General features: G+C 46.5%; 1 protein-coding gene and 1 long non-coding RNA gene across 8 annotated transcripts in view; one reads left to right on the forward strand and one right to left on the reverse strand.

Moving 5' to 3' along the window:
- The first annotated feature begins 27 nt into the window (after nt 1–27).
- Nucleotides 28–2527, forward strand: LOC128747929 (uncharacterized). 2 transcript variants are annotated; one of them, XR_008412744.1, is made up of 4 exons: nt 28–66; nt 801–866; nt 945–1035; nt 1122–2527. It is a non-coding gene; the product is annotated as an uncharacterized LOC128747929 (long non-coding RNA). The 2 variants fall into 2 exon arrangements; XR_008412743.1 differs by lacking the exon at nt 28–66 and having other exon boundaries at nt 80–866.
- Nucleotides 848–24210, reverse strand: part of LOC128747926 (glutamate receptor 3-like) — an 82050-nt gene continuing 58687 nt past the window's right edge. Inside the window, exons 23-34 of one of the 6 annotated variants that reach the window (XR_008412741.1) lie at nt 23538–23591; nt 22318–22479; nt 22005–22172; nt 20490–20594; nt 18862–18969; nt 17265–17471; nt 14898–15271; nt 11464–11662; nt 8459–8706; nt 6909–7023; nt 3166–3280; nt 1709–1857 (exon numbers count right to left, since the gene is read on the reverse strand). Coding sequence is in view for 5 of the 6 variants with exons in the window: in XM_053846170.1 (XP_053702145.1) it covers nt 1612–1857; nt 6909–7023; nt 8459–8706; nt 11464–11662; nt 14898–15271; nt 17265–17471; nt 18862–18969; nt 20490–20594; nt 22005–22172; nt 22318–22479; nt 23538–23591 (1986 nt within the window). In the remaining variant the exon portion in view is untranslated. Of the gene's footprint in view, nt 3281–6908; nt 7024–8458; nt 8707–11463; nt 11663–14897; nt 15272–17264; nt 17472–18861; nt 18970–20489; nt 20595–22004; nt 22173–22317; nt 22480–23537; nt 23592–24210 lie in introns of all 6 variants that reach the window. The other 5 variants (XM_053846170.1, XM_053846169.1, XM_053846173.1 and 2 more) reach the window with 5 other exon arrangements.

The raw sequence follows: 24210 nt of genomic DNA on the forward strand, positions 1-24210 counted from the left end.
CGAGAGAAAGAACTGCAGCTGCTACTTCCTCTGCGCCCTGCAGGCGGGAGGAAGACGCTTGCTCTGGTAAATATGTTGATCATATACCGCTCAAATAATAAAAAAAAGTATCATTTAGATAAACTGGACTCATAGCAGTTACAGTTACGTTTGTTTATCACCAGCTTTATTACAAATGCCGATGGAAACTGCCTCGGTGCGTGGTGCAACAATGAACAAAGAAGTTTGTGTTTTTTTAATTCACAACTTTTATGTTGTACATAGTATATTAGATTTTTTTTTGTGTATGCCGACGTTTTAAAAGTCAATATTTAATTTCTCATTCGAAAGTGCGTTTACTTGGGGGGGACAGGTCTACAGAGGGTTAGCTACTGCTCAGCTAGCATCTTTAACTCCGACAAACAGTATTTGCACAGTCAAAGTTCCGAGCTGCGAACTGAACCATTCTGCTGTTTTTATTTTTGTAAAATCAGAATAATTTTATTTAAATATTTCATTGTAAACTTATTTTATTTTTCGTCCTCTCAATCACTTCCTCAATAATAAACAACATATTCAGTAGAATTCAACTTTTTAGTTAACTTAAAAAAATGTGTATAAAAAATGTAATTGATTTAAAAAAGTTTAAAAACTGGCTAGCAACCGTCAGTAATCGGAGAAGGTGAATGCAGAGTTGTGGTGCTGCTACGCCGCGCTTGCTAGCTAGCTAGCAGGAAGGCGGTCGTGGTCGTACAGGTCTATGTTTACATATTTTTAAAATAGTATTTTTTGTTTAACTTTTATTGTTGTTTTTTTGTGAGTCTCTTTTCTTTAGTGTTTTAAGGACAGATATTTTCATGATGCTATGTCACAGACACCAGGCAAAGGTGAATATAAATCGTCTTTTATTATGAAGCAAATGTAGTAAAATCGTCTGTACACTCTCCACATGCAACTCGTCTCAGGAATCAGATTGTTTGAATCAACTGGATCACTGATCTCCAGAGGTTCCGCTCACGGTTCACATGCACGTTTCTAACCCGGGGAGGAACAAAGGTTGGTTTCTTCCAACAAACATTTTCATTTTCATTTTCATACTCGTCTTCCGGTCGGTTAAAAAAGCTCTCCTATTTTCTGTACAGTTGAGCAGCTCGTGGATGGAAACTGAGGACGGTCTTCACCTGAACGTCGCCGGCGGATTTAGCTTCTACGTGACGATGGAAAGTCCAACTACATGGCACTAAGTGAGTAAATCAAAGATGGTGGATCCGGAGAGTTTGTGCCGAGCGTCCACAACTCCCCCGGAATATCCACGCGGGAACGAAGGACTAGAGCAAAACAAGAAAGTACTTCACTAAACATTGATCCAACTGAAGGTTTCACCACAAAACAAGTCGTTAAATGACTCGATAAATACTGCAGGTCAATAGTAAATCATGGCTTCTTTGAAAATCCTCCCCCAAAAAAAAAAACAGAAGCAGGAACTAGTTTTTCGACGACGCTTCATAAGGCACTACTGGAGGCGACTCCCGTGATTCCAGAGGCGTCGACTGCCACGACTCGTGTCGACTTGTGTGTGATTGTGTCCGTCACGGCGTTAGGCTCGGCGGCCGTCCGAGTCGTCATTTTCCCTCAGATTTTCACGGCCTCGGTCCCATACACGTTGTAGCCTTCGCGGTAGGTGGCGAAATTCTGGCTGTTGGCGGGCGGCGCCGGCTTAAAGTTCTGGGCGTTCTTGGCCAGCTTGAGCTTTTTGGTTTCCTGCCGTGACTTGTAGCAGAACTCGATCAAGGCCACGGTCATGGCCAGGCCGAGTCCCCCCACCAGAATGTAAAAGACTCCGGCCACGTTGCTGAGACTCAGCGCGCTTGTCTTGTCCTGGGGGAGGCAGAGACCACCGTTAAGGGGGCAGAGTCAAGCCTGCACTGCTACACATCCTGCTAGCTATCAGGCTACGCTAGGACATTCAGGCCAACTCGCTAGCAACCGTCAGTAATCGGAGAAGGTGAATGCAGAGTTGTGGTGCTGCTACGCCGCGCTCGCTAGCTAGCTAGCAGGAAGGCGGTCGTGGTCGTACAGGTCTACAGAGGGTTAGCTACTGCTCAGCTAGCATCTTTAACTCCGACAAACAGTATTTGCACAGTCAAAGTTCCGAGCTGCGAACTGAACCATTCTGCTGCTGCTCAAAGCCAAACGATGACATTGAAATTAATTTATGTGAGTTTCAGCATTTGTACGGCGCAGAACGTCTCAGCATCCTGACGGGCAGACAAGCTCTGATTTGGTCCCTCAGTCATTCTGATTAAACTGACATCGATTACAAGTCCAGATGAACGAAACTGACATTTTCCTCACTCCGTTTTCTACATTCACTAAAAACTCTGATTTGGTCCCAACACATACTACTACAAATACTGGTGCTACTACTGCCATGACTATTAATAACAATGATAATAATAAAATGATACTAATAAGAAGTAACTAGTACTGCTACTGCTTATAAAAAATTAAAATAATAAAAAAAACAATAAAAATAAAATATAAAAAAATATTCATAATCATAATAATAATAATAATAATATTGGGTTATGTCCCGAGTGTTTCGCCCATGCTGAACCCTCTAATTTGGTCTCAAAAATATTCTATACCAACGGAATACTAATATTAATACTAATACTAATACAACTGCTATCACGACTACTACTAACACTAATGATAATAATAACAATAATAATGACTATTAATAATGAACTAGTACTGCTACTGCTTCTAATAATAATAATAATAATAATAATCTTCCACAGTCTCCTCTCTCCTCATCAACTGTGAACTGAGCACGTCGCCTGCACGAGCTCTGATTTGGTCCCAGTGGCTTTGTTGCTCCCTCCATAAAGTCAACCCTTTCCTTCTTCTCAGCTGAGAACGTTTTGGTTTCCTCTGCTGGGGCAGCGTCAGATCAAGGACGGACACTTGGGTCTTAAACAAATGGACAAAACACCAATAAAGTAAATTTCAATAAAGGTTTGGACGATAAAGCAGCAGCACAATGGTTCAATTCCGAGTATGAGACAATGTTAGTGAACATGCTGCTGGTGTGTGTGACTGTGTGTGTGAGAGTCAGTGTGAGTGGAGCTCATGAACAGGTCACAGTGTATTGTCAGTGTGTGGAGACCTGCAGCGACTGACCTTACTTCCCGAGTCCTTGGTTCCACATTCACCTTTATCGTACCACCATTTGTTTTTCAGCTTGTCTAAGATGCCTTGTTCACTGAGTTTCAATACTGCGAGGTTTACAGGAGTTCTTCACCCGGAAATAACATAAATAACATCATATCATGTTATTTTATGTTATTCAACTCATATAAGTCAGAGACAAGTCAGCAAAGCGATAGAGCAGGGTCCTGGCACTGACATCACAGAGAGCAGGCAACACTACAGCGGCTCCGTCCCTCGGTGTGCCAACAGGACGGGAGCGTGTGACCTGTCATGGCTACGCTAAGCAGCCAGACCCTGCGTCTATCGCTCGGAGTAATCGGCACACACTGATCACAGGAAGAGGTTGGCGGGAGGAAGCTGCACGTGGAATTCGATAGGGGGCGCCGGTGGGCCGTGTGCAGTCCGGAGGGGATCGAACAGGAACCCTTTCGTCGGCGAGACACACGCTCATGTCGCTAGCAGGAGAACGTGCGACGGATGCAGCACGTCTGAGTCCCGGACTGATCGGTTAGTGCCAATTGGGGATCGCCGGACGACAGGGCTGCACAATATCAGGTGGAAAACACGCGCCACTTCACCGCCCTCGTTTATAGGCTGACAGAACGTGAGCTCTCTCTCAGCGCTGCTGCTGCGTTCGCGAGAGTTAGCGCTGTAGCTTTGACACTGAACTGAGCATTGAGCTAGAGCAAGCCTGAAGCGTCACATGACTACAGCTACACACAAGTTAGCTTGAAAATAATGCTACGTACCAGTTGACCGCAGAACTGGGAAGCTCCGCCCCCAGACGGCGTCTCCCGAAATCGGGTTTCTGAGACCTCACCAGCGCGCAATCCAAGATGGCTGCTCGCGGTGTTAACAATGAGTAGAACCTAATAATATTTCATACACTTGACTTTCTTTTTCTCACTTGGACTAATTGTCACCAGTATTTCAGCGCAAATAACTTCTTTATTAGCAGATACCATTTTAGCTTTCAGCAAACCTTAGCATTTATGCTAGCACGTGCTTTGTCACACCACTGTGAAGTGCAGTGCTGCTGTTGTTGGATTCAAACCCTCAACAAACCTTTCCTTCAACATGTAATATGAGATAATGTACTCAAAGTCTGCTGATGCAGTTCCACCAAGCAGAGGCTGTGCACCGTATATTAGCGTATTAGCTTAGCACCACAGCCAAGGACACTGACTTCTGCTTGCTTTTATGGCTTGTAATTATGTTTATTTTGCCTCTTAATTCACAGAAAACCTGATATGAATATATTGTGCAGCCCTTGGTTGTCATTATGTTTGGACTTTAAAGACTCATATGGGGAAAAAGATAGAATACTGTCGACTTTGACTCGATAAGATGCTTCATTTCAAAGCTCATTTCATGTCAGAAACATCCATAATTCAACATCGTTATGAAATGTATTGTATCCACCACTGAGTTTGTCTCTTGAGCCACGGTGTTCGGCAGCACGAAACACGGACTGACATGCACCGAACCCACACACAATTCAATGTCTACATCTGAAAAAGAAACGTTCAACTTGTAGAAGAATGATCGCTGCAGTGCTAACGACTGACCAGGAGATGGTGCCATTGCTCTATAATTTCACGCAGCTCCAGTTTCGCGGACTGACTGATCTGTGGGTTTTGAGGGGCAACAACACACTTCACCTCACCAGGCTCTGAATGAGGGTTACCAGGGTGACCCCGCCCCACAGGTCACCTGCTCATCGCACTAGACTCGGTTCTGATCTGGCCCACTACTGTCTTCACTCTTGCTCCCGTCCATCTATTCGGTCTACGGTTCCTCTCCAGCTTCTCCTCCCGACAGCACAGATCACTATATCATCCGCAAACATCATCATCCATAGAAACTCCTCCTAAAGGAAAGCTGCTTTAAACGGGGAGCAGAGTCTCAGAGAGTCAATGGTGGTCAAAGGCGCCCAGTGGTTGTTACATACAATATATTTCCTAAACCATGTGTTGAATTATCCTCTCGTACATTTCTGAGCATGAAATGGGGAGCAGAGAAAAGAAGCCGTCGTGCACTCGCTGCTCTCTGGTCGCGGGATCCAGGCACATTATCGGCGGGAGACGACGGCGTCTTCGCGTTGACTGGCCTCCACTTCCTGCTCACTCAGGAGCGGGCGACCGGAGCAGCGCCGAAGATGGACCCGTCCCCCCGCGACAATGCCGCCAAGAGTGCTGTGGTCATGATGCCAGCTGGCAGGCAGAGGCGGAGCCCACTAGAGGGCCCCGTGGAGCCGGAGCAGGGGCCCCGTTTGCCAACTGAGCTGAGAGATTTGAGTTGAAAACAAACGCTAGCTTCAGAGGTCAACTGTGCACAACCTTCCTGAGGGAAACACAGCTAACGCTAATTTAAGGTTCTTGCTAACATACTCCAGTCATTTAGAGCAACAACCTCTCAGCTCTCATTTCTGATTTTTTTACAAACTCCCGACCAGCCTGAGGATTTTAACCCTTTCACTGCTGGTGGATTGACTTTACATTACTGTAGTTTTTTTCTTTTCTTTGTTTTTTAAATGAGGAAAATATTGATTTGGCATCAGATATTTTCTCTGTAGCAAGTTACTGCATCTAAAAATGAATTAAAATTCAAAAAATAAATAAATAAATACACTGTGGTAAAAGCATTATATAAAAGAAAAAACCCATCAATCTACTTGGTTTTTGTTTTTGGTTTATTATCATTATTAAATGTCTTATTTTTTTTAATAAAGTGGGAGAGTTTTCTTACATCTGTCTTGAAATCACTGACATCTAAAAATATTATATTAAACTTTTTTGTTCGCAGCTGCCATTTTTAAACAATTAAACTTGTTTTTAATGTAATTAAAAAATACACATTTTTAAATTCCGCTATAAAACAACAACAATTAAAACAGGTTTAGACTTATGGTTAGATTTATTTTCATCCAGCAAGTTACTTTTATAGAAATAAAAAAAATATTTTCAAACATATTTACAGGTACAGAATACTATTATAATTTTATATACGCTTTTGCAATAAAAGATTTTTTTTTAATTGTATAGTTTAAATTATTAACTAAAATCTATTCATTTAATAATGTTAAAAATGGAGGGTGTATGAAGTAAAGACAAATGAAAAATAAAAGCATGAAATAAAAGCATTTCTCCTTCAGCTGGAGGAAGCAGAGGGAGGAGACAGGAAGTGGCATGTCGGAGATCCTTACTGCAGGACGAGTCCAGGTGCACAGTTGACCCCGTGTGACACACTCGACCAGACCTTTCCAATCAAATGCCCTCAGACAAGCGGGGCCCCTGCCAGGAAGCCGTGCCGGCGAGAGACAGATCCGGTGCTGGGCTCCCAGTGCAGGAGCAGAGGTTTGGACTGGTGTCATTAGAGTTCTCACGTTTGCCTGCAGATGCTTCGTCCCCTCAAGACAACGCTGTTTCCCGTGCTGCCCTAGCTGCCGAGGAGAGTGCCCAGAGTGTTGCGGAGGCTAACGCTCTTCCCCTTTGGCGCGTGGATCCGAAGACCAGACGGGAAAGATTCCTGGCTTTCAGGAGCACGCGCCAAAGCTACGCTGCAGCTAAGCCTGAGCTCCCAGGAACACTAGCCAAGTCAAGGGTTCTCTGTTGATCCCAGCGGGACAGTTAAGCTAGCAAGGTTTAGCATGAGCGCAGTCTTGCCGATTACTCTCTTCTAGCACACCCGACTTTGGTGACATTGAGGCTAACCTTAGAGTCACCTCCCCCGCTGCCGCACTCTCCCTTGTCGTACCACCATTTGTTTTTCAATTTGTCCAAGAGGCCTTGCTCATTCAGTTTTAACACTGCCAGGTTAACAGCATTTCTTGAAACGATAAAACATAGCTTGTAAGAAAACGCACAGGTCCGTGAGAAATCTAATAGATTAGTGAGAATTCAGAGAGGAGTGGATAAAGGAGGGGGGGTCAAGAATTGCACTGGTGTGGAGGCAGGAAGCGCCTTTTGGCGTGGGACAGCAGAGAAAGTGTTGGCTGGTAGAGAGGTGGCATGGAGGGCGACACTGCTGGCGGCTGGAGGGTGCGGGATGGGGACATTCACCGGTGACACCCAGCATGCGGCCTCACAGTCATCACCACTGACGGGACGGCGTCTTAACTAGCAGATGCACTCGAGGGCGGGGAGGGCGATGGAGGGGGTAGGAAGGGGGCGAGGGGGGGGGCTCATCGACATTCACATGGATTCACCGACCGAGGCTACATCCACACTACCACGCATCCGCCGCAGAACAGAGAGAAAACCCTGGCTTCCAACAGAGAAGTCGACTTTACCAGCTCGGGAATATTTCCATAGAAAGGTTCAGATGATGTTTAAGGTAAAGAACTGCTCTGAATGAACTTTAAAAAAAAAACCACACTTGAATCCTGGACATGTTTTTAGTCTTTTTAAAGGATGTTTCTCAATTAAATGTGACAAAAATTGGGACTTAATATGTATTTTACCATATTTTTTTTTCAATACCATAACTTTTTCATGAAACTACTTCAAAAATACAACTACCACAAATGTTCAACATCAATTGTCTATATATATTTAGTATTTATTTGGACATTGTTTTCACTCAATTATGTACTTGTACTGTTTAATTAGGTAATTTCACGTGTTTTTATAATATATATGTTTTTACGAGGATAATTTATATATATAATTTTTATTTTGGTTTCTTATGTATCTTTGCTTGTTTAATCATTTATATTTATTATATTATTTATTAAAAACAATATTATAAACAACAAAATACAATCAATATTTTCCTCAAAATCCTTTAGATTTTGGCTGCTTTTGAAAACATCACTGCTCTCTCTAAATAATATGACTTATATTGACTACAACATTTTCATATTCTCAAATTTATATATATATCATTTATTTATCTATCAACTATCTATTTCTATTATGATTGCTATATTTATTCGTTTCATGCGTCAGTATGATCGGTTTTAGTTTCACGTTTTCTGAGTTGAGTTTTCGCTTGTTTACTCCTAACTCGACTTGAAAACAAAAGGGCAAAAGGTGCGCTTCAAAGTGACTCATGGTAATGTGGATGTAGCCTGAAATACCAAAGTTCCTTCAAAAGACAGGAGAAAATAAAAGAGAGTGAGTCAGAGCAGAAACGGTGAGTTGAAAAGTGAGAGAAGACAGAGAAAGTTGAGGAGCGAAGAAGAGAGAATGGTGCAAGGTGACATCAGGGTAGGTGGAATACTATAACAACATGGAGGATATTGTTATATTATCCCACCCACCTTAATGCGGAGCCTTTGGGCGTGGCCACGCCGTAGCCCTTGGAGTCCAGGTTCCCGCCCACTTTCATGGTGTCGCAGGGTTTCCGCTGCTCTATGTACTCGTTCATAGTAGACTCGAGAAGAAAGGCGAACTTGCCCTTCGACTTTCGCACTCGAGCAACCCCGTCCGGTGTCGTCTTGGCGAACACCGACGGTTCGGCCGACTTCATGTACGACCACATTTTCTCGTAAACAGCTATTTTGGAGCGCTGCGTTCGGGGGAGAGAGAGGAGAGAGTCAGTTAGCGGTTGCACACTGGAAGCTCACACATGTTAGCAAACACGACAGGACACAAAATAAACAACAACAAATGACCAGCAGAACTGAACCATTTCAAACTACCTTGAAGCATCAGGTCACTAGTGTGGAAGTGCTGAACCAATTCAGCACCATTAGCAGCCAGGTTTATTAGCGTAGCTAACAGAGAAGGAAGTCGGCGTTTAATTAGCGAGTTAGCATTCATCGAGCTAACGGCTACAGTCGAAAATTATAAATTCTTTTTTTTTCATTCATCTGTAATTAACTGAGATTCAGTTTTCTCCTCAGCTCAATGACTTTGTTTATATTTCACTGCTGGTATCCAGCTTTGTATCACCACCAGCAGCCAGTAGTTCCAGCAACAAAATCACACTCCCTAAACAGACGGATGAGTCGCCGCTTCTTGCACGAAGCCAATGAAGAGACATTTAAGCATATGATGGAAGTCATTTCGGGGATGATGGGTGAGCTGGCGGTGCAGCGGCGGTGGGCCGCCGGCCAGCTGCCTGAAGTCTGACAATCTGGCCGCGCAGCAGAAACCTGCGTTCGCCGTCGGCGCCGACAGACGGAGACAAACTCTCGCGGCTTCAGGATCAGCGGGTCACAGCGGGAAACAGGGTCACGGTGTTGTTCATTTTAATTGAATCACGTCAGAGAGCAGACCAAAACTCGGGCCGCTGCTAGAACCTTCTGAGAGATTTAGGTTTCGCCGGTCAACGTCGCCGCCCTGGTGGCTGATGACTTCACACGCTCCTGCTAACGCTGAACCTCTTTATATTGAGGGATTTTGTCCTCTTCTATTGTCCTCTCAAGATCACTCACGACAGTGCTAAATCGGAGAGTTTTTCTCTGAGAGTTTGGTCCTGTTTCTCTACACATCCAATAAGAAGTTTCCTCCGGAGGATGGGAGGGTCACGGCAGAGCACGGCCGCGCCTCTCTCAGCGCGAGCGCCTCAGACCCTCGCTGAGCCTCTCCATCAGAGCACTGAGTGTCTGTCAGCCCCGGAGAGACCCGGACGCACGGCCGCTCGGGAAACACTGACGCAGCACAAGTCGGGAAAACGGATTGTTCTGTTTGGAAAACTGAAGGCCGAGTGACCTGAGGTGACCTCTCCGATGAGCCGGGGCTGAAGGCGGCCTCACCAGTCTCATCCATATTGCATGTTCCGTTGTTGTGCCTCTCTGTCGCCGCGCATCTGCTCAACGAGTCAAACATGCTAGCGCGGTGAGCCAGTGTGTCGGCAGCAACATGAATAATTCGCCGCAGATGTAATGGATTGTGGGCCGGGGCTGGGACGTGAATCACTCCTGACATATGCACGACCTGGGTGTTCATGTAAACACTGGTGACATGACAATAATGGCCGCTGGCAGGCCTGACTGCAGTGTGAAAACAGAGGTTCCTTTCTGGGCTACATGGAGGTCCAGGCCCTTCAGTGGAGGCGGGGGGGTCAGATGTGCCCTCATCTGAGCGGCAGCCGTGACTTTTATATCCCACGACAAGTCGCCTCTAATTCATAAGTTGTGCACGCGACAATGATGAGCTGGGGTTCAGCGGCTTCCTACGCCAAGGTTCCACTCGACTGTTGCGTGTGGTGAAGGCTGAGAGGCCTTCAAGGACTGTGGGAAAATGAGGCGTCTCCCGAGCTCTACCTGACTAAACCAGGTGATGAATACAACTGGTGGTTCCAGGTTGACTTATTTATATTGAAACCTGCCGGACAGCAGCTAAACACAGTCTTGTTTCATTCTGAAGGATGTTTAAAGCACAAAAAGTGACTGAAGATGCACATCTCCTGACAGACAGTGTTGTTGGGCGGCCTGAATCTCTGTCGCGACTCATGACTGGAGCACCGCTCTGCAGCCCGTGGTTCTGCAGCCGTGGTTCTGCAGCCCGTGGTTCTGCAGCCGTGGTTCTGCAGCCTTGGTTCTGCAGCCCGTGGCTCTGCAGCCTTGGTTCTGCAGCCCGTGGTTCTGCAGCCGTGGTTCTGCAGCCCGTGGTTCTGCAGCCGTGGTTCTGCAGCCGTGGTTCTGCAGCCGTGGCTCTGCAGCCTTGGTTCTGCAGCTGTGGCTCTGCAGCCGTGGCTCCGCCGCCCGTGGCTCTGCTCTGGCACAGCCGGTACCGCGAGTCTGATGAGAACATCTCAGCGCCCCCACGCAATTACACACCACCCGAAACACAATGTTCCACTCCCCGTCTGCATATTGTCACTGGCTGTTCCCAAATCACAGAGGAGATTGTCAAGTCATGATTCGGCGGCGTCCCGCGGACCAGGCCGGTTCCGACCCCCCGGCGGGCGCTGTGACTCGGGTTGTATTTGTCTGTGGCTGGCAGCAATCACGCCGGCTCTAAAAATAGACGCACGCCGCCTGGACTTCAGACGTGAATGACATTTCCATTTGCCGCGACGTCTGGTTGGAGGCTGCGCTTTTTTTGACAAGAGCCTTTACAAATGAGATTTCTGATGACTGCACTCTCCCTCGCCGAAGTTTCCGAGCAGAACAGTCTAAACCGATATCGCTCAGTGGTGTCATCAAGACACGTTTTAAACGGATAAAATAGTAAACAAAAATGGGCGACATTCAGGCTCTGCAGCTGACACACACAAGACTGAAAATGCTGACTCATTTGTAGCTGCCGGCTTTGGAACGCGGCGTGTTTGAGCGCCATTCCCCGGCCTAGCGCCACGGCGACCCCTAGCACTCACCCTGAAGAACTCCTTGGTGGAGCCGGAGTCTAGCGTTCCGTAGGCGATCTCCGTCTGCTTGGCCAGGTCCTCGGCGCTCTCGATGGGCGACACCATCCTCTCCACGGTGAGGAAGGCAGCCAGGTTGGCCGTGTAGGAGGAGATGATGATGAGGGTGAAGAACCACCACACCCCTCCCACGATGCGTCCGGAGAGAGACCTGCCAGGGGCCGACAGACAAGCATGAAAGCAACGCGGCGAACGACGGCTTCACCGCTCCACGACGGGCGAATCAAAATGCTAGCACACTGCTACTGCTAGCTTTGGGACAGACAACGCTAATTATTATTACTGATTGGAGTAGAAATATTTCACACAAACTGAAATAAGAACAAACAAGGCCTCGTCTATTTAAAAAGGTTAATTTATAAAGCTTTTCAGTCGAGATGTAGCGGACTAGCTTAGCGTAGCGGCCCATACTAATGAACGTCATGAACAATATTTTAAACTTTACCTCTGTTTAGTGAAGCAAAAATGGGCTTAAAGTGACACCAGCCATTAAATAGCAATAAATTGTGTTTCTAAAGGCTAAGAATGCTAAGTCTGTGTTAGCATTCCTTGCTATGTTGCTATAAAGACACAACACAAAATGGACACCACGTCTGAGGTTGCGTGAAAATTCCCCGACACTCCTCAAACTGTCGACAACCTTGACGAAGTATTTGGCTCTAATGAGACCCGCTTAATGAAGCGTTATGTGGCTTTGTTGCAGAGAAGTCGGCTCCATTATCTCCAAGCAAGAATGGAACACAGAGTGAGCAACATTAGAGTTGAGACAGAAAGTATCTGTCGGCAGCTTGAGGGACAAACCTCGCACTAACATGGCGCTCAGTCCTTCAGCACTGCAGCAGGACGTCCAGGCGGAGCGTAACACGGTGACCCTCCCTCCCTCCCTCCCCCCAGAGACGCCCTCCAACAGGTGCCTCTGAACCACGTAGATTTTCTGATCACCAGTTTGAGCTCAATCCCGAGACAAACAGCGCCGCGGCTCCTTTCTCTCGCCGGTGTCCTTGAAGCCACGGTTACTAAGCAACTGAGAGCTTCTGTATTGATCCCAAGTTTGTTTACGCTCTGAGTCTGTTTTGGAGGGTCACATTCGTCACTTCTCCAGCGAAAAAGACAAGCGTGTGAAAACACTGGCCGAGAAACAGTCTGCTGCCGACATCAGGAGGCGACGACAGGCGCCGTCGGATCTGTCTCCAGGCTCCGAGGAAGACAGCTCATCTGGATGTTTGCTCTCAAGAGTCGGCAGCCGTGTTGGCCAGCCCACAATGGGCAGCGTCGTCTGACAAATATGGATTCTACTCACATTCCAGCACTTAAGTTAAATTAAAATCATATCATTGTGTAAATCCCTTGAAAATTACAACTATTTACTGGGGAAATATGAACCAAAACAACAAAACCATAGAGGTTTTTATGCTTCTGAAGAGTCTAATGCAGAATACATATATTTTGCAAAGTAATATTCGAAATATTCAGAAACTTGAGAACAAAATGACATTTAAATATAATAGTCATGTCAATGCTTATTATTTTTTTATGTGTGATGATGAGACCCGACACTGCAGCTGCTAATGGAGCAGAAGAGAAGAGCTCCCAAATTAAGGTTTATAAAATATTAAAATATAAAATGTTTAAATCCTGCATCAAATGAAATAAAAGAAAAAAAAAAAGACGGCCAAACTCAAAATGTTACAAAATATTACACACATAAAAACTAAAGAAAAAAAATGTAATAATTATTTATATGTTAGCAGTTAATTTTTGGGTAAGAAAATATGAATTTTCAGTTCAGCAACAAGTAAAAACCCTAGTGACCACATTAACAAGCCAAAGTCCAGGTGATCATTTATGTCTTCCACACGTGTGGAAGCACAGAGCTGCGTCTCCTGCAGCGCAGTATCAACCACTGCAGCCCACGTCTAAGGCTCCTGCAGGAAAGAGGTGGAGGTCAGCCATGATGGATGGATGCTTGGATGGATGGATGGACGGGCGACCAGCGAATGGAAAACACAAACTGGAATGATGGGCAGGTGAGGGCGATGGTTGTCCACCTGAAGGTCGTCGTGAACAGGACATGCAGCAAAAACACGGTAGCCCTCCAAGAGTCACGGCGGCGGTGGCGGCGGCAGGGGGGTTTGTGATGACCCCTGTGCATTTTACAGCCCTCACATGGTGGATAGAAGTTATTTAGGGTCACCGTGAGCTGCATCCATCATTGAGCTACTGTTGTGTTGCAGGAGCAGGAGGAGAGAGGAGCACGGAGCTCGCTCTACTGACACCTGCTGGGGACTCAAGGGCAAGGTTATCTTTTGACTTCTTTACATTGCAAATGTGGTATTTTAGGAGAACACGTGATGGAAACATCTGACGAAGATTTGGGGAATTAAAAAAGTAAAAATCTGCCATTACATTATGACCACCTGTTCCACAGCGGCCGTTATTGCTACATGTTTCCACAGCTCCAAATGTGCGATTGCTTTAGTTGACCTGAGTCAAAACTCTGGAGTCTTCTATGCTCGGAACATCTGCCACTGAGGTCACTTCACCTAGTCTATAGATCACACCCAACTATCCCAGCAGGTCATCTAGTTCATATGACCGCCATCTTGGATCTCGATCTTGACCTCCTGACCCTGCCTGACCCTTTGTTTTGGCTGATGATCTGGTTCTGATTTAGGACTAGACCGAGACCAGAGCGGAGAGAGGCCAAGTCCAAGGGTTTGGGAGCCAGAGATCGAGTCCTAACCAAGACCAATGAGGGTGGCGGGACCAAGACCAAGACTGAGATCCACCTGAACACAGGTAAGTCTGTTAGTCGACTTTGGACTCTTTGATCCAGGACCTGCGTGTGACTTGAGTTCTGTTCAACCTTCATAACAACAAGCCTGAGCACCATGGAGACACACGAACTTTGGCTAAATTCAGAGCAGACGTCTGACGTCTTTTCCAGTTTCTGCATTTAGTGGATTATTGTTCAGGTAAATACGGATTGAAATACTTTGATAGTGATCCTTTAATAGGAGTAGCAGCTCATTTTAAGCTGAACTCTTTTTAAAATCCAGCTGCAGGAGCTGAGGCACAGCTGCAGCGCCCTCTACCGACTTATCTAAAGAATAGTGATAAAAAAATGGTGCTGTAACGTATTTCTATCTCCAAGTTCTGCCTGAGCAGTGTTGAGTTTTCATCTCCGTTCTCCAGTATTTTGCACGGCTAAAAGCGCTTCGGTTGTCCTGGTGGAAGGAGGGATGAAATGGAAAATGAAGTAAAAGGGCGGCGAGGCAGCGAGAGTGAGGATGACAATAACCCATATGCACCATGGCAGGAGGCGCGTGAGCGGACTATAAAATGCAGAGAGGGTGAGGTGGAGCGGAGTGAACAAAACAACCAACCTTGGTGAGATATCGCATCCTTGCTGCATGAAGGCGCCCAGGGAGAACCACAGGCTATTAAAAATTCCAAAGTCGTTGGGAGGGTCTGGGGGGCTCTGAGGGTCTTTGGCCTCATCGTTCTCGTCCAGGTGCCACTCGTAGGGACTGAAGCGGCTGACCAGGAAGAGCACCACACTCACGCCGATGTAGGCGAAGACGATGCACATCCAGATCTCGTAGGCCAGAGGGTCCAGGAAGGAGAAGACCCCTGGCTTGGACTTCTGCGGCTTCTTGATCATGATGGAGATCCCCAGGCTCATGAAGGGTTTGGAGAAGTCGATGACTTCCTCTCGCACCAGCGTGATGGTCAGCGGCGCCACGGCGATGTCAGCTCTCTGTGTGGAGAGCAGAGTTCACACTTAGCACATAGGAGAGCTTTAGAAGACTTGACTGGTCCTCACAAAGAATCCTAGACCATTAAAATGAGTCAGGTCTCGAGGACCACGACACTGGGGCTCAGTCCATGGAACACTGGGATTTTGGAAGGTGGAAGGAGACTAGAGAAATAGACTCCGAAACAGAGAAGACCCAGGCTCCCTCAAGCCAGAGTTGAACCGGACACCTTCTCACTGAGCCCCGTGGTGAGGGGCCATTGAGCCGAGCGAAACTGAAGACGAAAAAAAGTCTTAATGTGATGGGAAAACTCAAGGACAAACAAAAGAAAATCCAGTCATAAAACCAGGAACTTTTAAAGGTGACATGGGGAACTGAACTGCTGACCAACACAGAAACATGTGACTGACTCAGTCGCAACTGGCCCATAGAGCCGCCTGTTATTCCAACCTCAATGTATGTCAGGGGTGAATCTTTATTAGCATGGCCACAAACAATGCATTTCCCCGGACATGACACTCGATCTGCGGCCACTTCTGGCCCCTGGGCCAGACATAGGAAACATCCTCGGGGAGCCAAGCGTCTCATGGAGTCGAGGCTTCAATGCATCACCAACAACTTGATGCCCAGCTTGTTAATGAAGAGGAACTCTGATCTGAACGTGTCGTTTGAAAGGCAGATGATGGAGTGCAGAGTCGTGTGGAGGAGGAGAGGGCGGCGGCTCAGGTGTTAAAAATTGAGAAGAGCACCGACGCACCACTGGCACCCAGATCTTTTGATATCCACTCTGTATTATTCATGCGGCAGACGAGCGCTCATGAAATGTGCACGTCGTCTTGTTAGAGCCGGTTCAAGAGCGAGTGACCCCAGAGAGAGAGAGAGAGAAGAAGAAGGCTAAAGACTGCAGAGGGTTTCTGAGGCAGCAGCAGCAGCAGCAGCTGAGGCCTTGATCCACACCAGAGAGGAGGAGAGGACGTCGACGCACCGTCAGTCTTCTTCGTGAGAAACTTCCATTTACACAAACAATATGCTAAGATCTTTTTTTGGTCAAGTCTTTTTAAAAAGCTGATTATTTGAAGTAGTTACTAGAGAGAGAGAGTACTACAGAAGCTGCACGTTAATATTAACCACAGTTTTAGGAAAAACAACCAGAAACATGTGTTCAATAGCTTTTACAGTAATGATTCTCTGGCTCATGTTCTTATTGTTGTGTTGTTGTTATTTTATCTAAATATATTTTTTTTCTCACCACTGTTTTTCTGAGAAAACATTTTACATGGTTTTTTTTTAATAATTCACACTAAAAACTATATTACACAATTTATGTGAATTATGCAGCCACATTTTTATAAAAAAATCAAATACTGATACTCAAATTTATTATTATTGTTGTTGTTATTATTATTGTTAATAGTTATAATAATAATAAAAATAACAATTATACTGTTAATATTATAGCAGTAATCTTTTTCTTCTCACCACTGTTTTTCTTTTACAAAGTTTTATGCTTTAAATTCTACTTTGAAACTACTTTTTGTCAAGTTTTAACTATATTAAACAATTAATGTATTTATTAAAAAAAATAATTATGATGCCCTAATTCATATAATAATAATAACAATAATTTATTATTATTATTAGTAGTAGTACTAGTAGTAGTAGCAGTTGTAATATCCTCTATAGAAATATTCAAAACTTAGTTTCACGATACACAACATTATTGTGCAGCTAAATTAATCTATTCAAAACTTAGTTTCACGATACACAACATTAATGTGCAGCTAAATTCATCTACTGAATTTCTAAAAATCATGCGTTTTTCTGTATATATACCGGTATATATATATATATATATATATATATATATATATATATATATATATGTCCGTTATTTACTCTTATTTCACTCTAATATTTATGGTAATTTTGAAAACCCAATCGTCCCAGCCAGCCGGGGGCGTGGCGGGCCTGTGGCAGCAGCGTAAACCAACTCACCCCGTACACCAGCTCCCCCACCATCCCGTTCCAGGTCTTGGTCTCCGGGTCTCTGGCTCCGTACTTGCCATCCGGCACCACGGAGAGCTTGTATTTGATGCCCACGTGTTTGGCGATTTCAGACGCCAAGTCCACGCAGTAGCCCTCGTAGCGGTCGTTGCCGTCCATCTGCATATAGTTTTTCTTGTACATCACATACGGCGCTTCCTGTTAACCGGACAGAGTGTTGAGATCACGGCACGCGGCGCCACACGCTGCCAGACCGCGGGGGTCACACCGAACAGTGGCATGCAGACATGCAGGGGTTCACCAACAAGTGGGGGCACATGAGGCCAGGCACGAGGAGGGAGGGGGGAGGGGAGGGGGAGGGGGTCTGCAAAGCTGCTCCTGCGTCCATGCTAGCCGAGAGGGGCGGGGAGCCACCGAGCCGCACCTAAAAAGCCAGATGTTGGGGCGCCCTCATGCTAGCTTCAGATGGACACAAGCTGGGTGGGTGTTTTGGAGGGACCGGGGGGAGCGAGGGGGGCTGCTTTGCATAGACATTTGGGGAATGAATGGAGCACATTTCCAGTTCATGGAGTAAACGTCAGCGACAGAGGAGACAACAGAGACACTTGAGTTGGTCAAGAAAGTAAGAGAGGCTAAAGGTGTGTTAGCATCTAACGCTGGCCGGGCAGGTCGTCCTCGCCCTGCCGCATCGTGTGAATGGAAGTGGTGCGGTTCATGGCAAAGTGAAGTCATTGTGTTGGTTTGAAAGTAAACACATGGAATAACAATGGAATGCAGATACTTCAGGCAGAAAGAGGCAGCCATGTTTGCTAGCAAAGCTGTCGCTGGGTTTGAGATGTAACGATGCTGGCGCTTCAGTCAGGAGGTTAGCCGCGGGTCTCCATGGCAACAAGAGGAGAGGCAAGATCTTCTTGAATGGTAAAGTAAAGGGAAGTGGATGAGATGATGAGAGCGTCGTGGGATGTGTCTCGGATGAGCATGTTGGCTTTTCATTCTGAATTGGCCCAAGATGCAAACACATTGGGCGAAGTCAGGAGGAAACGGAGGACCATGGTTTTAAATGTAAGATAAGGCGCACCTTATCGTACATTTAAAAATGGTGACTGAGTCATGGAGGCGTGTGACCTGCCGCTCCACCCGCCCGCTGACCTTGAAATGACCTGGCGGAATAAGCAGCCAAAGGTGGCCACCTTTGGCGGCTCATGTCCCGACGGGGCGCAGGTCATTTCCCGGTGCCGAGCCGGCCTCGTGTCTCCGGCGTCGCCGACCCTTACCTCATGAGTCGGAAGCACCTTACTTACGTATGCAATGTAAATACGATGAGGACTAGTTACCAAAATTGCCGTTATTGTGATGTCACTACTACGACAGCCCACCAATATAAAGAAAACAAAATGCTTTGACACCCACACGGATACAGTTGAAACACTCTCTGTGAATCGACTGTTTCAACATGTAGTGAGTGGATGGAAAGCAACTGAAAACAAAATAATTCTACCCTCCCAGGACAGATTGCAACAAAGGACACCTTGACCTTGAGTGGCAGAAATCTTGGAGTCAAACACTAAAAACCTGCTTGTGAGTGTACCATAATAGTAGTGACCACAATTGTTCGGTTTTCCACAGAGGAGGACTCGTTGGTGACCTGCTGATCCATTATAAATACAAATTTTTCGAACTCATTCCAGTAGCCGATCTGAAAAGGACAGAGAGGTTCAGAGTTATTACATGATGCAAACAGCGGAGGCTCCGAGTGCAGGTGGGCGGCGCGGCGGCAGCAGCAGCGTGGGACGTTATTAAAAGCCTGTCGAGGTGAGCTCGCCCCTCACCTGGACTTCACAGGAGCGGAGTGGGAGTGGGCTATTTCGGGCGCCGCTTACATAACGGAGAGGCTCCCGTACAACGCCGTGCTCAAGAATAACCCGCACCGGAGGAGAACAGCGCGTGAGGAGCCGCGAGTACCTTCACCTGTCGCTCTGTCATCCCAAACACAGCGCCGACACAGAGCTCACATGGCAGGTGACTCGCTTCTTTCAAAATGATCTCATGTAATCTCATCAAAAAAAAAAAAACAAAAAAAAAAAATATATATATATATATATTTTTTTTTTTTTACCAGTGAATTCAAAAAAGTTTTGGGACTAAAACTACATTTAACAAGCAAAATAATATTGATGTGAGATTAACACCTATGGTCTCACTGGTTTATATTTCTGTATTATATTGAATTAAGTGTCTCAGATTACATAGAATTTTTTTATTTATTGTTGTTATTTTTGTCATTGTTGGTCTTTGCATAATATTATGTTGGGATGAATTATGTTGGGAAGACGAAAGAAATGATGGCACAACAGTTTTATTATTTTTTTGTTATGTTTTATGATTATTATTACATTATTATTATTTCATTTTGAAGTTATCGTGTTCCATATGGATTTGTACTATGGATTTGAACTATTTTGGCTATAACATTTAATCTGCAATTCTATATTTTTGGCACTATGATTGGAAAAATATTTTCAAATTTTAATGAAAGACTAGATGGAGATGAAAACTATAAATAAAGACATCATTTATTTATTTTATTTTTTTCAATTGGTCTTGTCATTAAAATTTTATTCTGGCAAAATGATGCCAATGATTCATGTGACAAGCACGTTTATAATTTGATGTGATCATTTATTTTATGAGAATTTTTACCGAGTGTATTATGTTATTTTGCGAGCCAAGAAATGTGCGCACGGCTCAACCGTATCTTCATCTCCTGTGTGATGTTCTGAGGCAGCAGGGATCCACAGTCTCAGTGACTCTCGTGGCATCATGAGCGGATGCTCCGCTGCAGCAGGAGCCGCACACGTGACGACACCCAAACACACGGTGAGGTGTCGTCAGCTGATGCAGAAAGAATTCCGGCGGCGTCACTGGCACGAGTCGGAGGGGAAGAAAGGCGTGGTGCCACTGGAGATGGGCTCCTCCTGCTGCGTGAGTGTGAGCTGACTTGTGTGGACAGTATGGGGTCACCAGCTTCTACAGGGGCTCTAACTTGGTGCAGCGGTTTGCTAGTGTGGGCTTGGTGTTATGTGGACGGCTTCACCGCGTCACGCGCGGCTCAGCCCAGTCAGGACTGGAGTCTGAGGAGCTGTGTTGGAAGGAGCTCTGGGTCCTGCAGAGAGCGGCTTCCTGGGGATGAGCTGCGTGAGGAGGGGCCACACTTACCTTGCGGGGGCCGCCTAACTTCATTTCGTACACATCGATGGTGTAGTTGGCTCTTCGGCCAAACGTGTCGAACTGGATGTTTCCTGTCATCCCCTGCACCTGCACCTGCAGGACAGCAGGGGAAGAGTCGGCGAGACATCACCGCACAGCCAGCCGTCCGAGCAGCAGCGGAAATACCACCACCACTTCTGCAAACTACACCTTGAAATACTACAGTGACTTCTTCCTACTGCTAGGCTTTAAAGATACTACATCGACACTAGTACTACCTGTTGTACTACTACTATTGCTACCAGAACTATGACGCAGCAGTGCTGCTGCCAATAATACTGCTACAACCTGCTGTGCTGCTACTTAATCCTGCCACTTCTCCTTCCAATTTTACTGTCAATTTTACTGTAAGAACTGCCTCAGATTACTACGATGTTCACGACTAATATGCTACTAGTATACTACTGCTGCAGCTGCTTCTATTGCTGCTGCTAATGTAGTTACTATTATTGATCTATATATTTGACGCTTGAAAAGTTAACGTGAGCTACATTCACGTAGCTTCTGGACCTTGTGCTGATGTTACTGGGTCACCGGATCTTTTGTTACTTCTGCTAGCTGCGTGTGCTTCTAGTACTAGTACTAGTATTGCTTTAACACTGCTGCTACTCTTAATTCTGTGAGGGTTTTTTTGTCGTGACTGCCGCTGGAAACCGCTCACTAGGGACGGGCGATATGGACAAAAAAAAGTTATCGTGATAAATGTTGTAATTTCGGCGATGACAATAATTATGATACAAACTGTCAGTCCTTTGTCTTGTGTGGTGAAAAACCTTGTCACAATTCTCTCTCCTAAAATGCTTGTTTTCCATGGCCTTATTGAAGATTTCACTCATACTTTGAGGCTTTAGAATTTGTTGATGGTCCCTAACTGATGGCGGCTCGTAGCATTAGCGCTGCCTGTGAGAGTGTGTCCTCCATCAGTGAAGCCTCATGGAGACACGGAAGAGGGCGCTGCCGCCAATATCCAAGTGTCGTCACCTTGGCAGCGGGAGAGCTGCATGTGTTGATGTGAACCAAGGCAGACGAGCTCCTCAGAGAACCTATGAGGACCACTCCATCTGATCAAAGAAACAGGGATCCAGAGAGTCAGAGTCCACCAGTGTCATGATCAAAGGTTCCCTGGATTCAACATCATGTTCAAACTACCATGGTGAACCACAGTCCACCACACTCTCCACAACTGTCACACGCCAGTGTCGGCCGTCAAACGCCGCAGAGCTGAGAATTGTTGTTTGTTGGTTGTGTTTGGCGGTATGTCGTGTACGATCAGTTATCGCCCATCCCTACTGCTCACCCTCTTCTCGTAGCAAGTACGGCTGATGTTTTTCATTGCTTTCTTATACAGTGTACTTCTACAGACAGTGAGTACCTCACACTGCTGTCCTCCTGCTACAGTCACCATTACAGTTGTTAAGACGCTTGCGGCAGCGCCACGTCACCACTGAGCGATGGGACTCGTACCATCTTGAGGGCTCTCTCGATGTCGATGCCTTGGCTCCAGGGCACGGCGGGGTTGGCCAGGCAGTCGCCCGCGCTGCCCCGGCGAGAGACGTCCACCCGCTGGCGCCGGAGGTAGCGGAAGGCTTCAGCCAGCACCAGGATGGAGTCGTGGGTCAGCGCTGACGTGTACTGAGGCGGAGGACGGACGTCACATAAATCATCTCCAAACTCTGACAGACGTTCATTATTCAGGAGCTGGTGTCAGCCCCAAATCACAGAGAGCTTTGAAGAGAATGGCTGGTAAGTGCAGCGTGGACGGCCGCTCCTCACTGACCTTGAGTGGAGTATTTTTGGCTTCTGGAAATTCTCTTTCATCAAGGCGCTCCCATCGCTGGAGGAACTGCTGGACGATGGAGCTGTCTGGGTTGATGATCTGGAAGCCTGTGATGTTGGCTCCACCAGCGAAGACTCTGTGCAGGCTCATGTTGGAAAAACCCTGGGAGCAAAGATCACAAGTGGCCCGTGGTGGAGCCAAGATCATTAGCAGTGAAAAACACGGTCCAGGCCTCTGAGCACACATTTGATCTGCGGGTGAGACTCATGGCAGCTGAAGTGGCGTGTGCGCCGTCCCGCGGTAAATATAGACGCGCTGGTGAGAGCAGGCTCGCCCTGCTCCTCTCTTCCACTGACTTGAATTGATACTGGCTTGCTTCTGCCTTTTCATGATGCTGCAGTCGTGGCTGGTCCTATTAATATCACGTGAAGCGCCTGTTCTGCTGTTGACTCGTCCCTCATTAATGATGATGGAAGGATGGACAGACAGAGGGATGAAAGGACAGATGGAGGATGAACAAACAACGGGTGGGTGGGTGCATCGACAGACAGACTGAAGACCAGATGGATGGATAGAGGATGGACAGAAGGATGAAAGGACAGATGGATGGATGAATGATGATGGACAGACGGATGGATGGATGATCGACAGACAGAAGAACAGATGGATGGATGGAAGGACAAATGATGGAAGGATTGTGGATGGATGTACAGACAATTACTGATAATGGATGAAAACATAGATGGACAAAGAGAAGGACAGATGGGCAAAAGGACAGATGGATGGATGATGGAGGAGAGATGAATAAACAATGGATGGCTGGACGAATGATGATGGACAGACAGATGGATGGATGATGGATGGATGGATGGATGGGTTGATGGACAAAAGGGCGAATGGATGGATGATGGATGTATGGGTGGATGGACAAGAACAGATGGTGGACAGAAGGGCAAAAGGACAGATGGTGGATGGATGGATGGATGGATAGATGGCTGGACTGACAGATGGATGGATGATGGCTGGATGAAGAGACAGAAGAACAGATATAAGGATGGCTGGATGATAGGTAGATGGACGGACATAAGAACAGATGGATGGCTGGACAGAAGAACAGATGGTGATAGGTGGACAGACATAAGAACAGATGGATGGCTGGATGGATGGACAGATGGATGGATGGACAGATGGCGACACGATGACACCAGCGCAGCACTCACCAGGTTAGCCAGGATGTAGTGGTACCCTCGGCTGTTCTTGCCTGCGATCACCACCTACGAGTCACAGGAGGACAAGGCGCAGTGAGTCACATGAGCACCGCGGCGAGCGCCAACCAAGACGTTCACTTAACGGCAGAAACAAGCAAAGGGGTCAAGACAAAAGGTGAGTGCTCGTGTGTGTATACACAACAGAGAAGAGAGTGTGGTGACAGGACCTGTTCCTTCCCATTAACTTCAAGGTGCAGAATAAGGTCAGGGCTTCAGCAGCCTTCCCCTGGCTCACCCCCACCTCCCCCGCCGCCGCCGCCTCGCTCCCACGCCGTCTTAATTAAAAGTCAGATCTTCCTCAGCACCTGCCTGATACACACACTAGTCCTCTGTTTTAGCGGTAAAATATTTGTGTCTTTGTTGGCGCCTCTCTCTCGCGGTTCTCATGAGCAGAGCGCGGCGGCACAGTCTTCACGACACACGGCGACTTCAGCAGCCAGACTCATGGGCCCGGTGCTTCTTCAAGGAAAGTGAAGGAGAACAACAACACCAGACCTTCCTCAGTCGAAACACACGGCCGGTGTTGTACAGATGCAGAGGTTATACCACCACTGCAGCTAGTTTGGAGAGACTCAAAGGCAGCACCAAGGAGGGCAGTGCAGCCGTGTTACTACACAATGCTCCT

The sequence above is a fragment of the Synchiropus splendidus genome, chromosome 17, assembly GCF_027744825.2.
Source record: "Synchiropus splendidus isolate RoL2022-P1 chromosome 17, RoL_Sspl_1.0, whole genome shotgun sequence".
NCBI lineage: Eukaryota > Metazoa > Chordata > Actinopteri > Syngnathiformes > Callionymidae > Synchiropus > Synchiropus splendidus.